Raw genomic sequence first — 15,344 nt, 5'->3', positions numbered from 1 at the left:
CTTGTGTTTATATCACTCTCTGTCACTCTATACCAAATGTCTTTTTCTGTGGTGGGCCGTATATGGGCATCCCTGTTCAGCCTTCAGCCTTGCAGCATACGTTTGTCATTTTGTCGACCTCTCTGACTTTCATGTCTCCTTCCCTGTCTTTCCCTTTCTGACTTTGGCCTTTCCTGGTGACATCTCTCTTTATCTCTGTACCCATGGCTGTCTCCATACGTCTCTCTGTCTATTCTTTCCTAGCTTTCTTTTCCCTTCCCTTCCCTTTTTCTCCTTTAACTGCTCGTATTATAGGAAAAAAAGAGAAGGAAATTAAAGATGGTTTTGTTTTGCCTTTTCTTAAGTTAAAAGTCTAAATTCATATATGCAGCAAATTTATTTAGCTCTGAAAATTAAACTAAATGAAGAATTTTTTTATTTGTGATTTTCATTTTTTTTACCCCTTTGGTTCACTGGATCTTGAAAGAAAAAAGGAATCCCCATTCTCAATTCAAGGGAAGCAAACCATGGCAGTTTGTAGCCATCAGGGCCCAACCACTGATCTTAATAAGTTAACAGGAAGAATATCTTATTTGAAGTTGTCCTTTGAGGATATCAAATGTAAAGTTATTTAATTCTATGTGCCACATTTTTAAGCAAAATTATACAGTGATTGGTTATTTTAGATATACTGCCTTAAATCAACACCCCCCCAAAAAGAGTGAGAATTGAAGATCTCCCAGAGTTTCTTTATAATCTGTAGATATTTCTTTTTGTCATAACACTTAAAATTTATACAGTACCTATTTTTGTTATGCTTCAGAAGAATTTTTTCTTAAATATTTCATAATGAATCTAAAAGTTAACAGGAAATATAAACAGAGAGCAGATGAATTCTAATGCACTGACTATATTACTTTTTTTTTTTTTTTTGCCTTTGCAAGACTAAGTAAATATTATTAACTTAGAGTAACTGAATCCTTCACTGTCTTTAACAGTTTCCATGGGACTATGGCCTATCTGCTGTTCATGTTGCTTAAATTCATAATTTATCCTTTGTCAAGCCATATCCTAAGACTTAAACTGTATTTATACTAACCTAGAAAGAATGTTTCACCACTAAAAGCAATAGTCAGCTGAAACAGCTCAACTCTACACTTTAGCTTTGTACATTTTTCTCCTTGTTTATTAATGTGTGGACATCACTTGCATAATCACTAAATAAGTTGCTGATAGAAAAAAGAATTAAACATTCTTCCAGAGAAATCTTGGCAGTCTTTTTACTTAATGCTGTAGTACATCTTTATCGTTATTGTTCACAAATTTTGAAAGCAGTATGTGCAGATCAACCCAGTACTACTTATGAGAACTCTTGTGAGGCAGAAAAGCAGCAAATAGCACATTTGGGAGACACTGATAAACAGGATTCCTTCTCAAGTATCTGACTAGTTAGGTATATAATACAATCTAATACACTAATTTATGCTAACCAAAGAGGGGTAGATAATTTCCCCTGTAGAAGTTTGTCTTTTCAATTCTGTCCTTCTGGACTCAGTCCCTTGCGTGTATTTGATTCAGGCTTGGTAGGAGTTGGATTTAAATTTCCTTCTGACCATTCTAATATGTGGGCTCATCTGCCTTTTATAAAGCTGGTTCTTAGTATCCAAGTTATTTTTGGTTCTTAATAAATGATAACTACTCAGTCATCCTAACATCCAAGACCGTGTAATGATTTGCTTCATTACGTGGAAACCTACCTTATCCAGTGATGTTCCCTTTCACCTTCAATGAGAATGGGCCTGGCCTTACTGCATAAATTTTGGAGCATTATGCCGAAATAACTGTGTTTAAAATATGATTAGAATGATTAATTAATTTGCAATAAATTTTAATTAACTGGAAAATGGTCTGGGATTCAAAATACTCTTAACAATTTCGTCATTGTATTTTGGAATGATTAAGTATCTTTGTCATGTCATTGTGATACTTATACAGGAATAGAGACTTACACCCCCCCACTCAAAAATATAGTCACATCTTGATTACCTGTAGTGGGGGAGGGAGGGATGAAGTTAGAAATGGGAAGAAGGAAATATTGATATGGATAGGTACAATGGGGAAAATATTTGCAGTTTCTGCTTTCTCCAGGATAGACAAGAAAATGGAAAATAGCATTGGGAGTTGTGTCAGGGTCCCCAAGACTATCCTCAGGTTTGATGATTCACCAGAAAGACTCATAAAATCCTGAAAAGCTGTTATACTCATGGTTATGGTTTATTACAGTGAAAGCATACAGATTAACATCAGCAAAGGAAAAATGCACATAGGGCAGAGTCCAGGAGACACCAGGTACGAGCTTCCAGTTGTCCTCTCACAGTGGAATTGCACAGGAATGCACTTGATTCTCCCATCAGTGATGTGGGACAACACATATGAAGTATTGCCAACCAGGGTTGTTCATCCGAGCCTAGGTGTCCAGGATTTTTACTGGTGGGTGGGGTGGGGAGGGGTCAGTCTTGTAAGCACGAAATGCATGCATAACCCACCTTAGCTACTCAACTTCCAACCTCTCCAGAGGTCAAACTTGATACAGTGTGGCCCATGACCCAGATAAGTAAACAAAAAAGGTATTCAGTATAAGTCACACTGTTAGCATAAACTATCTGGTGTGGCCCAGTATACCAGCTATATAAAGACAGTCTTATCAGGCAGAATATTCCAGGGGCTCAGAGGTTATTTCCCAGGAGACAGTCAAAGGCCAGTTCTTTCTTTGGAATGTACAGGGTTTGAACACCCCAAGTCCGCTGAATTAACCCTTCACTGCACAAAAGCTCAGAATCAACAAGACTTTCGGGAAATAGCTGAGGAATGTGCTGAGGAGGTAGGTAGATGCAACCAGAGGCTCTCCTGGAAGTAAAGGAGAAAGGTAGCCTGAAAGTACAAAACATTCCTCACTGGAGGATATCCACATATTGGTAATTGCAGGAGTTTATTCAACAACTAATTTTAATTCATAGGTGTGTGTTACTGGCCAGTCTCCGAGTAGTTAAAATTGTATAATTCAAGTTAAATAAATGGTAAAAGATCTGACCTATTTTCTGTGTACTTGTGGTAAGATGTTTTTAAAGGCTGATTAGTTTTTCTGTAGGCCTCTTAACTTTTCTGCAGATTTCTTATTCATACTAATTGCCAAGGAAGGCTGGTGAATCCTGTGGAACTTGGTCCTAACAGGGCCAGCTGGAAGAAGGTTGCCTGTAACTGCTTTGTGATCTCTCTCCTGCAGAGATGTTGCCACTTTTGTCAATATTTTTCTTGCCCAGGAAAGTTGTTTATCTAAAAGTAATAGTCGAATGAACCAGTTGCACAAGGCAAAGGTGCAGCCAAGGAGCTCTGACTCTAGCATTCATTCGTAAAATGAGAACACCTTTCAAGTTGAATGTGTTTTTCAGGGAAGAAGAAGGTCCTGGAAGAATAGTTTTCCAGGACCATAGGCCTTTTCTAAGCAATAATAGGACAATTTTATGTGGTAGCCCAATGTCCATAGGGTGGCTTGCTCCAATTTAATAAAAGGAGACTGTAGATGTAGGTCCGGTAATATTTATTTTTATTAATTTTGTCTTTCTGGAGTATTATAATCTATTGCTCCCTCCTTGGTGGAGGACTACCATTTTCCACTTGGTCTCTGCTCTTCTTTCCCTGCTTCCACAGCTACAGAATACCCTGCGTGGAACTGGCTGTACCATTTTAAGACTGACCTTTGGTATTTACTGTCCAGCTCTCTGTCCTGCTCTGGCTTTTTTCATGACAGCATCTCTGATATAGGCCTTTGTCCTTGACCTCTTGGTCTGAAGTTCCTGCAGAAAGCCTGCCATATTATGTTAAAAAATCTAAATCTTAAAATGACTTAAAATTATCATTTGGATAGTAGAATATATTTTTTCTCCTATTTTTTGGATCTACTTTTATTTTCATAGCTTCCAGCCATGTGGGTGGTATTTAAATAGGACAGTTTTGGCATTTGAGTTGAATTTACATTTATACAGTGAACCCAGAGATGAACTTTGTATTCATGGTTAAAAAAACAAAACCAAACTAACCTTAACACCCTCCTTCTAGGAACCCTCATTAATCAAGTATTTTTGAGCTTTAAGTAAGTTCATTGTGATTTTTCAGAGATGTTTTATAAGATTTTTCATCTTAACTATCATCTTTAATTTCTCAAATGCCTTTACATATTTTTCTTCTTTGCCCCCTATAATCTAAAAGATTACTAAAATTACATTCTTACCTATTTGGAGTATATAGAATAAAAGTTTTAATATTGTATACAGTGCCCAGTACTTTATTTTCTTTCTTACTAATATTAACATCACACATATCTCTTCAAAGATTTCATATGCCCAAATGTGTTTCGCAGAAGATCCAAGCAGAGCCAGTATATCTTAGATATTAAAATTGAGACACCACAACCCCTAGCCGTACAGCGATCTATTTTATCTTGCTTTATTTTTCCCGTTACCCTTGTTGCCATCTGTAACAAACTGTATGATTTTTAGTCATTATTATCTTTGTGATCTCTCTAACCCACTAGAATGTAATTTCTATGCAGGTAGAGATTTGGGGGTCTGCTTTATTCACTGATGTCTTCCCAGGACCTTGTATAGACCTGGCACTTGGCAGGTGTTCATTGAATATTTGTTAAAGTATTGAATCAATAAACCCTCACGGAATGTACTCTCCTACCTATAGCTTGACTGTCATACTTTTTTACTCTCTATGATTTCATCATTGGGGTTTTTAGGTTCTTTTTTGGTTTGTTTTTAATATTTATTTATTTATTTGGCTGCAGGTCTTAGTTGTGTCACGTGGGATCTTCCCTGCGGCGCGTGGGTTCTTCATTGTGGAGCGTGGGCTTCTCTCTAGTTGTGGCGTGTGGGCTCCAGAGCACATGGGCTCAGTAGTTGCAGTGCGTGGCCTCTCTATTTGTGGCACATGGGCTCCAGAGCGTGTGGGCTCAGTAGTTGCAGCACGCAGACTCAGTTGCCCCACAACATGTGGGATCTTAGTTCCCCGACCAGGGATTGAACCAGCATCCCCTGAGTTGGAAGGCAGATTCTTAACCACTGCACCACCAGGGAAGTCCCTTTAAGGTTCTTTTGTTTTACTTTTGCTTTCTGTTGTATATGTGTACCTTTTTCATCTAAGTTCAGTTTTTTTTCCCAAGATGTGTTATTATACTAGGTCATCCAGTCTGAGCCTTATCTTACCACTCAACGTCTTTACTTGATAGTCTTACTTTTTTTTTAAATATGAAAAAATGAGAGCTGGAAGCTTTCTAATTCTATGCTCACATGAAATACTTTGCATATTATCATTGATCTAGTTAACATGTACGTTTCTTTACATGATAGCAGTATTCTGAGAATCTTTCATGTACCCTCATGCACCTCAGGGGTAACATCACTTAGCAAAATAGTCTTCAGACTTTATAATTGTTAAATACATTAAAACTTGCTGTTCATTGTTTTCCTTTTATGATGATACCTTTTAGGAATTTAATGTTAAAGTAAAATTCTGAATTTAATACTATGATAAATTAAGTACATGCATAGTTTTAATATTTTATCCTCTGAATTTAGGTACAAGTTATGGAAGAAAAATTAAAAGCAGCTAATATTCAAACCAGTGAATCAGAGACGAGGTTGTATAAAAAGTGTCAAGATCTGGAAACCCTAATACAGGAAAAAGATGACATCATTCAAAACTTGGAACTGCAACTTGAGGAGCAGGTTAGGAAGAATTTGATCATCAAAGAGTCCTAAATATGTGCATTCATTTATGTATAATCGCAAAGATTAAAAAGAGAGTCAAAATTTCTAAATTTTGACCAGAAATCTTACTTGGTGACCCCCTAGGATTACATCACATTACTGGTGAAAGGTGCAAGTTAAATACATTCACTTTAAATCCGGGGTGATTCCAAGGCAGTATCTACCACTTTTTGGATGTGACAATACTCCTTAAGTTGGAAACACTTGGTTATCAGCAGGTATTTATGTCTGTAAAATGTTTCCAATAAATTTTTGCTTTAGATTGTTAGGGTGTTGGAAATGTTTATGTAAGGTTAAATTTTAAACATGTGTTTGATTTGACTCTAATCCTTCTGCTTAGAAATGTGTATACTGTTTTTAAACCACTTCATTTTAGATCAAATATAGTATTTAGTTTATTTTTTAAAAATTTTTAGGAAAAAAATTGCATTAGGGTTATTTACTTAAAAGGTCATTTAGTGTCATTTAAATATGACCACTATAGAACTGTTAAATGTTTAATCATTTTTTTCATTTCTCTGGCATCAGTGTTCCTTTAGGTCAGTGGCTTTCAGCCTCCACCCACTAGGATTTATATAATAGTCACACTCTCAGTAGTTTTGTGACCATAACCAGATTTAAAGGTTGATGGATGTGAGCTAGAGTTTCTCAATCTCCATTTTTTCTGGACCTTCTAAAACTAGCACTTGAGGGGAAAATAAGCCATTCTCCAGAGGAGATTCTGATTCTCCTCTCCCCAACCTGGTTGACCTCTATTCCACTGTTCTAAACCTAGACTATTTCCAGAAATGGTTTATTTTGTTGATAAATTCAGTGGATTGATTTTAGTATATGATCTTTCAGAGAAAGGGAATAGCAGATGTTAAAGCTAGAAATATTTATGTACGCTTTTATTATTGTTCTGCTGGACAGCCATTCTTATTTTTTCCTATGTTTGGTAATTTAAAGGCAGACGTCTTAACTTGGAAACAGGTTTTAAGTGGACTTGCCTTTTATATCTATGTTTCCAGACCAGTGAGCTTCTGTTTGAACTAAACAAACTGCTAATGTTATTTCAGAAACAAATAAGGATTCAAGAAGCTAAAATAATAGAAGAGAAAGCAGCTAAGATCAAAGAATGGGTAACAGTTAAGTTGAATGAGGTATTTATTGCCGTATTTATCTTTTCTTTACCTTTTACTTCTTTTGAATAGATAAGTCATCAGAATATCTGAATGAAACAAAATTCTGATCAGTTGGTGGTGCTGCTGGCTTTTGGCAAACGTGAGATAGGTAGCTTTCACTTTAATGACTAATGTAATTTTAAAATTAAAAATATTGATAGACCCATGGTAATCAGTGTTAAGTAGCCTCATTCTAATTAGTTGACTAGTTCTAGTTAACTTTAAATAATTAGAGAATATATGTGCATATCTCATAAAATTAATATATTCAGTATCTGAGAAGTACATATTATTTAGTTTATATGGCAGATTAGATGCCAAAATAATTTGGTTTAAAATAACTTTACAGTGGAAAAGGCATAGGGGTGAAAAACATTGAAAACTTTTAGCTCTGGAAACAAATATTAAAGCCATAATTATCTAGGCTGATAATCTGTGCTGATAAATTCATCTGATATTTACTTATTTCTTTTGTATTTTGCTTGTGTTTAATTAGGTATTAACATTTTCTAAATGTTATAATTTACTAGTACGTTTTAGAAATGTTATCCCTATATAAAAGAAAACCATTATGTTCTTTTAGCTGGAATTGGAGAATCAGAATCTTCGTTTGATCAACCAAAACCAAACCGAAGAGATAAGAACAATACAGTCAAAATTACAAGGTATGTGCACTTTGACTAAGACAGCCTAGTTGGATTTATTTGCTAGAATTTTACTATTGAGCGCTTGAAATATGAATTGCACAACTAAGGAACTGAATTTTACATTTTACCTGATTTGAATTCATTTAAATTTAAATAGCCACATGTCCATATTAGCACAGCTAGACAGTAGTAAATAACCCAAAGTGGGTAATTTGAACGTTTAATTTCAGGTATGTTTACTTTAAAAAAAATCAGTCTTGCTATTTTCTATTTTCATTTTGTAGCATTGTGCTCAATGGTGATTGAAATTCTTACAACCTGAATATTTTGAGCAGAATTTTATAATGGGAATAAACTCTTTGCATTTTCTAATGCTTAGGGCTATTTTCTTTCTTTTTAACTTTAAAGTCAAAGGATGGGTGGTAGAGTTAATGATAGAGAGTCACTTAATATGCTATTCGCATGATAGCCACTCAAGTGCACATTGAGCTGAAGAGGAGGTAAGTCAGCAGGGTGTATGGAGAGCCTGTGCTTATTAGACCCATGGCCTAATATAGTGCTTTTTAAACTTTTATTTAGCAGCAGAACCCTTTTTAAACAATTTTTTTCCCCTATAGAATCTCAAGAGATAAAATAGGTAAAAAACCTGTACTGGGTGATGGGTCCAGAGTTCTGCAGACTTGGTCTCACCCATGACTCTTCTTTCATTTCTTGCATCCTCTGCAACATTTCCATAAAGCCGTGGGGTTTCGTAGAATGCGTTGGAAAAATACTGGCGTGGTAGAAAGAACCTGGACTTTGAAGTCAACTTTAATGCCTTACAATTTAATAGCTGTGTTTATATCTCCAATTTTTTTTTTTTTACATCAGTAAAATGGTGACTGTAATAGTGTCTTACTGGTTTAATGGGGGGTTGTTGATTATAGGACATGTGAAAGCACTTTGTCTACTGCATGTTAGTACCTATTGCTGTCATTTTGTAAAGGGAAAAAACTCCTGTTTTCCCTCTTAATATTTAGATGTGTGGAAATTTTTCCCACACCAAGCAATTCTCCAATTCTCAACAGACACCGACTGGATGTCCTATAAATATAACTCAATTCTGACTTATCTACTTGGATAGCACCAGACCCCTCACCCCCACAAAACTACCCACCTGCACCTCCGAGCAGGCACTGAACACACACACAAACACACACTTCAGACAGAGTCACAAGTACAGGGTGGCATCCCTGCTTCTGTCCAACAGACTGTAGATCCAAGGTTCCCAAGATCCCTTCCTTGGGTTCAATAATTTGCCAGAGAGGCTCACAGAACTCAGTCAGACAGTTCACTTCCTAGATTACTGGTTTATTACAAAGGATGTAACTCAGGAACAGCCAGATGGAAGAGATGCATAGGGCAAGATACGGGAGAAGGGACACAGAGCTTCCAGGCTCTCACTAAGTATACCGCCTTCCCAGCACCTCCACGTGTTCACCAACTTGGAGCATCCTGAACCCCATCCTTTTGAGTTTTTATGGAGGTTTCACTATGTAGGCATGCATGATTGATGAAATAATTGGCTATTGGTGATTAATTCAACCTCCAGCCCCTTTCTTCCTCACCTGAAGTCAGAGGTAGGGGGTGGAGGGTGAGGCTGAAATTTCCAACCCTCTCATGATTTGGTTGGTTCCCCTGGCAACCAGGCCCCATCCTGAGGCCATCTAGGGGCTTTCCAGAAATCACCTCATTCATACATACTCAGATGTGTTTAAAAGGGCTTGTTATGAAAACAAAAGACACTTTTATCACTCTTAGGACATTCCAAGGGTTTTAGAAGCTGTGTGCCAGGAACCATGGATGAAGACCAAAATCTATTTCTTATATCACACATTTCCTCTACCTATATGATGAAAAAAATAGGTGTTCCTATAGTTGATCTGGAATTCCATGTTTATAATTAAAGTTTTAGGTCTTTGTGGTGTTCACCCTCTCTGAAATAGACTGGATGTACAAAGCCCCTTCACCAAATACTGTTTCCCTGATATTCTTAACTTGCAATTCTAGTCTTCACTGGCAGCCTTTTAGTCTTGGAGACTAAGGATTATTGATCCTTGGAACCTAGGCTTTACTGGAGAAGAACAGATACAACATATGTAGATATAATATGGTACTTTAAAAATATATATGTATATATGTGATTATTAAAAATCATGAATTAGTTCTGTGAGCGATGGCAACATGAAAATATTAAAAGATACATCTGAAGGAATACACTATATAAAGGTATTTTTCTATACTCAATTACCAATTGCTATTTAACTTAACCCTTTGGTGCTCTCCCAGAGTTGAGAATTTAATTTCTTTGGAAACTTTTCTTACTATCACTGTGATCTCCATGCTTTTGATCTTACGAGCAGCAATGTTACAAGTCCTAGAAGATGAATTAAACCCATGATTAGGTGCTCGATTAATGACTCACCTAGCTGTCTAAATTCTCAATCTAGAGACTGCCCCCTCCCCTTTTTGTTCTCTAAGGAAGTGATTAAGGCTCTGCATGTTGTGGTCACCATAGACCAAGCCCCTTCATCTGCTTTCTTATGAGAAGCACACTAAAAACTAAGATAAGCAAAAGTTATTCCAGTGATCATGTGATATTTGCCCCAGTGATCATCTAAATTTTCCTGGGTTGTCTTGGCAACCAAGACCTCAGTCCCTTTTTTCTCACTATTAGTAACAATACCAAACAATCAAATTTTACCAATACTTGATTGGTATTTACCAATAGTTGACATTGCAAGAAGCTATAACTTCCTAGTTGTTTATATCTGGATTTTGGTTTGTTTGAGAACTAACTACTTTTAAAGGGATTAGAAATGTTTCTCTTTGCAGTTAAAAAATAGTGTGTGCATTCAAAATATATAAACAGATTTTAAACATTGGCGTGTGATGCTAGACATTGAGGGGTCATTGTTCCTATACATAAATAAAGATGAACTTCAGGCTTTTTTCTGTTATAAGGAGTGATTTGTCCACGTTTTTATATGCTTTGGTTCTCTGTTTAACAAACCGTTATAAAAAATTCAGATCTTCATTTTGATTAATGATCTTGCAGAAGTTCAAGGAAAGAAGTTGTCCACTGTCTCCACACCAAAGCTCACAGAAGGCCAGCGTCTGAGCAGTCTGACCTTTGGGTGCTTTTTATCCCGAGCAAGGAGTCCTCCTCAAGTTGTAAAATCTGAGGAAACGAGCAAGATATCATCTAAAGAACCTGAGTTCACTGAAGGAAAAGACATAGAAGGTATTTATGGACTAGAGGAATTTACTTTGACATTTTTTTTAAAAAGGAAAAATCATTTGCTAAGATTAATGCAAAGATAGCTTCATTTTCCTTATTTTTTTCCTAACAACTTGATGTTTTATGAGACTATTTCTAAAGAGCAAAACAGCATTTAACTCTGTGTATCTAGTTATCTTGTGTGTTTTTTGAGACTCTCTGCCAATGATTTATAGGAAAAACTGGTTTACCCTTCCTGATACTTTTTCCTGCAATAGGTAGCAGTAATAGTTAAAATTTAAAAATGTACAGTCATACCTACTTGTTTTAATTGAGTTTTAGAAGTATGAACTTTCTATTCATTATTTATTTAAAATATAAAAAGATTATCTAATATTCAATATGAAATTAAATGTGACACAGCAAACTTATAAAGAAAAAGAACACCAGGTGACAATTTAGTAACTGCTTTGATTTTCCCTTTATTGCCTCAAAGAGGAAAATATTTGCCAGATGTTTAAACTTTGGACCTGTGTGCAGATTTCTACCCTTCTTTTAGTCTTAAAGCCCCTCTAAATTTTGCTTAATTTTGCGGTTGCTGCTTTGCCACCACTAGTATGACTTTTCCCAAATATTTTAGAAAGACTTGAACTTGTATCTTCTCTGTTTTCAGTTCCTGCTTCCTTCCTCCAAAGGAGAAAAATTATAGCCCTAAGAACTGTCTCTATGCTTGGTTATGAAACTCTGAAAACTACATAATGTTTTTCCATTCAGAAGGCTCCTTTGGTACTTGTTTTCATGGCATTACATGGATTTTTTTTTCTTTTTTGAGAAGTCATTTTAGTTTTTTTCCCACTTTCTAATAGTTGAGTACAGCTCAGTACAGCTGAGGTTGCCTGTACTGCAGTTCTTGCTCATTTGCAAATTTAACAAACTGCCCGATACCAAATTGTGGAGTTTATTTGTTCAGCCTCTGTATCCTTAATTATGAAGGTCCTATCTATGTTTTCATGTTTTCAAAGTTTCTTTTGTATTCTTCAATCTAAATTTTTAGTTCACTGTTTATAAAGTCAATGGTTCGTTCTATTAATTATGTTATAAACAAAAATAAGCCATATCTAAAGATATTTTTAAAGACTTATTTTTTATTGTAAAGACATATTTTGTAGTTATGATTAAACCAAAAGTAGAGTGAATAAAGCTTTTCTCTGTGTATGTTTTCCTTATGGTTTTGCATATTTCATGCAGTGAAGTTTGGGAACAAAGTATTTTTTTTTAAACTATAGCTTTATATTTATTATGTTTAAATTTACTTATGATAATTTTGAAGTTTAGTAGAAAGAGGGTTGTCATTTTCTTTGCTTCTAAAATATAATTAATGGTGTTCATTTTTTTAGTGGCTGCTTTCTTTGATAGTCGTTGTTGCCCTATTTTTCATTTTGCTTCTTGTATTATCTCGCCCTAGACTACTGTCAGTTTTTTTTTCTTCATGTTTCTTTGTAAAAAGCAGTTTCATTTTGATATTATTCTATTGAAGTGTAAGGGCTCAGTGTTTTATAGAAAGCTTATAGTTTTCAAACTTGGCTTTAAAAAAGGCATATGACTAAAAAAGGGTAATGTAAATTAACTTGACTCACATGGAAATTCCAGTTTGTACAATGTAATTATATAAAGCTAAACATACAGAAAGATTGTATGATTAAAGGCAACATGCCAATATAATGTATGCTTTTCTAGAAATGGAAATACCAGAAAAGTCTGTCGATAACCAAATTCAAGAAAACAACCGAGGTCAGAGAACATTGCATCAAGTGCCTTGTGTCTCAGAGCAGAATCAGAAAACAAGGACAAGCTTTGTGACGGATGGTGGCATATCCCAGAATTCTGGGGCTCCTGGCAGTGACTGGAGTTCCGATGAGGACGACGGGAGCAAAGGAAGATCCAAGTCCAGGTACACATCCACCCTTTCCAGCCACACATCAGAGGAGGGGGTCCGGTGTAGCAGAATGGGCAGTGAGACGTATCTGACAGCCTCTGATGACAGCAGTTCTATATTTGAAGAAGAGACTTTTGGCATAAAGAGACCAGAACACAAGAAGCTGTATTCTTGGCAACAGGAGGCACAGTGGAGTCCTCTCGGAAAGGGAAATTCCGAATCAAGTAAAAAGGAGCACGATAGTTCCTCAGACGAACTGAATAAAAAATTTCAATCTCAGAGACTGGATTATTCATCTTCATCGAGTGAAGCCAACACCCCAAGCCCTATTCTGACCCCAGCTTTGAGTCCAAAGCATCCTAACTCACTCCCTGGAAAAGGCACAGAACTAGTGCCCCCGTCAAACCTGCCACTTCCCAAATTAAGGGTTCCTAATGTTTTCAGCTTAAGTGTAGCTCTAGCCAAAAGACACCTAAGCCAGCCACAGTTAAGTTCCGACAGGATGTTTGGTACAAACAGAAATGCTATAAGCATGATCCGGCCACTGAGACCTCAGGAAACAGATCTTGATCTACTTGATGGCGACAGTACAGAAATTTTAGAGACTATGGACACTAGTTGTGATGATGGATTATTTTCCTACGACTCCCTGGAGTCCCCGTGTTCAGACGACCAGGAAACCCGCGACTCAGCAAAGAAGGCGGCCTGTGGCAAACCTCCAACTCCTCCCCTGCACCGGTTTCCCTCTTGGGTAAATTATGTGTTGTGTGCAATGCTCACACGCTCGTTTTTGCTCAACGCTCATTTTCAGGTTTTACTCTACTTCTTCTCCTTTCTTTTCCAGTCCGGCTTTGTTCTGACAATTCCCAGTTTTTAGAATTCAATTTCCCCTTCTCTTTCCCCCGAACCAGTCGAGAAATAAGAGAAGGGTAAGACAAAGGAAGATCAAAATGTTACCTTTATTACTGATAAAACGGATTTTAGAGAATTGGTGGGCAAAGGAGCCAGTACTGCACCTGGAAAAAGCTAGATTTATTCACCCAGGCCCAGGTAGCGCTTGACCAGCCACCACAGGCTGCCTCCAGTGAGGCCCAGCTCCTCTAAAGCTTACAGTCTAGAGAAAGAACAAATGGTTATTTCCTGCACACAGCTACTTCTCAACAGAAAGGAGAGGGGAAGGTGCCGGGCTTTGCACGTCCAGTTTCTCCTTCTAGGAATCACTGGCTAGAGATCAGGAATGTTCAATTTTTGGAGCTCCCTCCACATGGAAGGAAACACTGGGGTGGGGAAGAAGGGTTCTCCCTAACTGTATAATACTTGTGGGTAAATTCTGGATGAGGACACTTACTGGTCATCAGGTTCTGAACTTAAATATTTACTTGATTGGCTTTAAGAGAAATTTAATTTTACTCTTCATGAACTTATAAATCTATTGCTTTAACCAAAAGCATCTTCCTGTGTATCTAGAATAGATTGAAATTTCTTCCATTGAAACATTGACCATTAATATAATAATTAACCCATTAATTGTGTGATTCTTCTTAGGAATCTCTAGATTAAAAAACAATTCTTCCTATATTTGAAACAAAGTGAAATTATCTGTTTTGTAGATTGAAGTTTTCCTTCACATATTGACATAATTTAACTTTTGGCCTCCAGAGAATCATCTGGGTTGTGGGATTTTTTGGTTTTTGGAGTCATGTTCTGTTATTATTTTTTATTTAGTGACCAATGCAATTTTAAGCAAATGAAGGCAACTATGTTTTCCTAGTATAAATTCAGACCTTGAGATGTATCTGCTCTTATTTACTTTTTTTTTATATAAATTTATTTATTTATTTATTTATTTTTGGCTGTGTTGGGTCTTCGTTTCTGTGCAAAGACTTTCTCCAGTTGCGGTGAGCGGGGGCCACTCTTCATCGCGGTGCACGGGCCTCTCACTGTCGCGGCCTCTCCCGTTGTGGAGCACAGGCTCCAGACGCGCAGGCTCAGTAGTTGTGGCTCACGGACCTAGCTGCTCCGCGGCATGTGGGATCTTCCCGGACCGGGACACGAACCCGTGTCCCCTGCATTGGCGGGCGGATTCCTAACCACTGCACCACCAGGGAAGCCCTGCTCTTATTTACTTTTAAAAGAACATTTCATTGCAAAGTCCACGTGAAACCACCTGCAGTTTATTACTAAATTCTGGATAGCATAAAAAAATGGACATTATTGGCATGTGAATCTCTGGAATTCCAATTATGTTACCCTTTAGGCAGTTAGGAGTTGAAATTTTGCTTCTTTCATTATGTTGAGATTTTCAGAGATTTAGGTTAGACTTTCACGTTCATTTTATTTGGCAAACCATTTTTACTACTTTTTTGCCTTTTTCTCTTCTTGCCTTCTGAAACTATCCAGTCCTGAAAAAGTAGTACCGCTTTGCAAAAGCCTTCTAGCAAACTGGCCAAGTTTGAGGTTTTATTTCTGCTTGTTGGGTATTTTCAAGTTTCAAGTTAAAGAGATACATTCTAGTCACCTCAATTTATG

General features: G+C 36.8%; 1 protein-coding gene across 5 annotated transcripts in view; it reads left to right on the top strand.

Annotated features, from left to right (window-relative positions):
- The window catches only part of PLEKHH2 (pleckstrin homology, MyTH4 and FERM domain containing H2), a 121,696-nt gene that overhangs the window by 42,495 nt on the left and 63,857 nt on the right, over window positions 1-15,344 (top strand). For all 5 annotated transcript variants that reach the window (XR_009506593.1, XR_009506594.1, XM_059943463.1 and 2 more), the window contains exons 4-8: window positions 5,619-5,768; window positions 6,869-6,952; window positions 7,557-7,638; window positions 10,718-10,903; window positions 12,617-13,566. Coding sequence is in view for 3 of the 5 variants with exons in the window: in XM_059943463.1 (XP_059799446.1) it covers window positions 5,619-5,768; window positions 6,869-6,952; window positions 7,557-7,638; window positions 10,718-10,903; window positions 12,617-13,566 (1,452 nt within the window). In the remaining 2 variants the exon portion in view is untranslated. The remainder of the gene's footprint in view (window positions 1-5,618; window positions 5,769-6,868; window positions 6,953-7,556; window positions 7,639-10,717; window positions 10,904-12,616; window positions 13,567-15,344) is intronic.

This window comes from Balaenoptera ricei, chromosome 13 (genome assembly GCF_028023285.1).
Source record: "Balaenoptera ricei isolate mBalRic1 chromosome 13, mBalRic1.hap2, whole genome shotgun sequence".
In the NCBI taxonomy this organism is placed as follows: domain Eukaryota; kingdom Metazoa; phylum Chordata; class Mammalia; order Artiodactyla; family Balaenopteridae; genus Balaenoptera; species Balaenoptera ricei.
The sequence above is the reverse complement of the archived record's forward strand: the minus strand, read 5'-3'. Positions and strand labels throughout refer to the sequence as shown.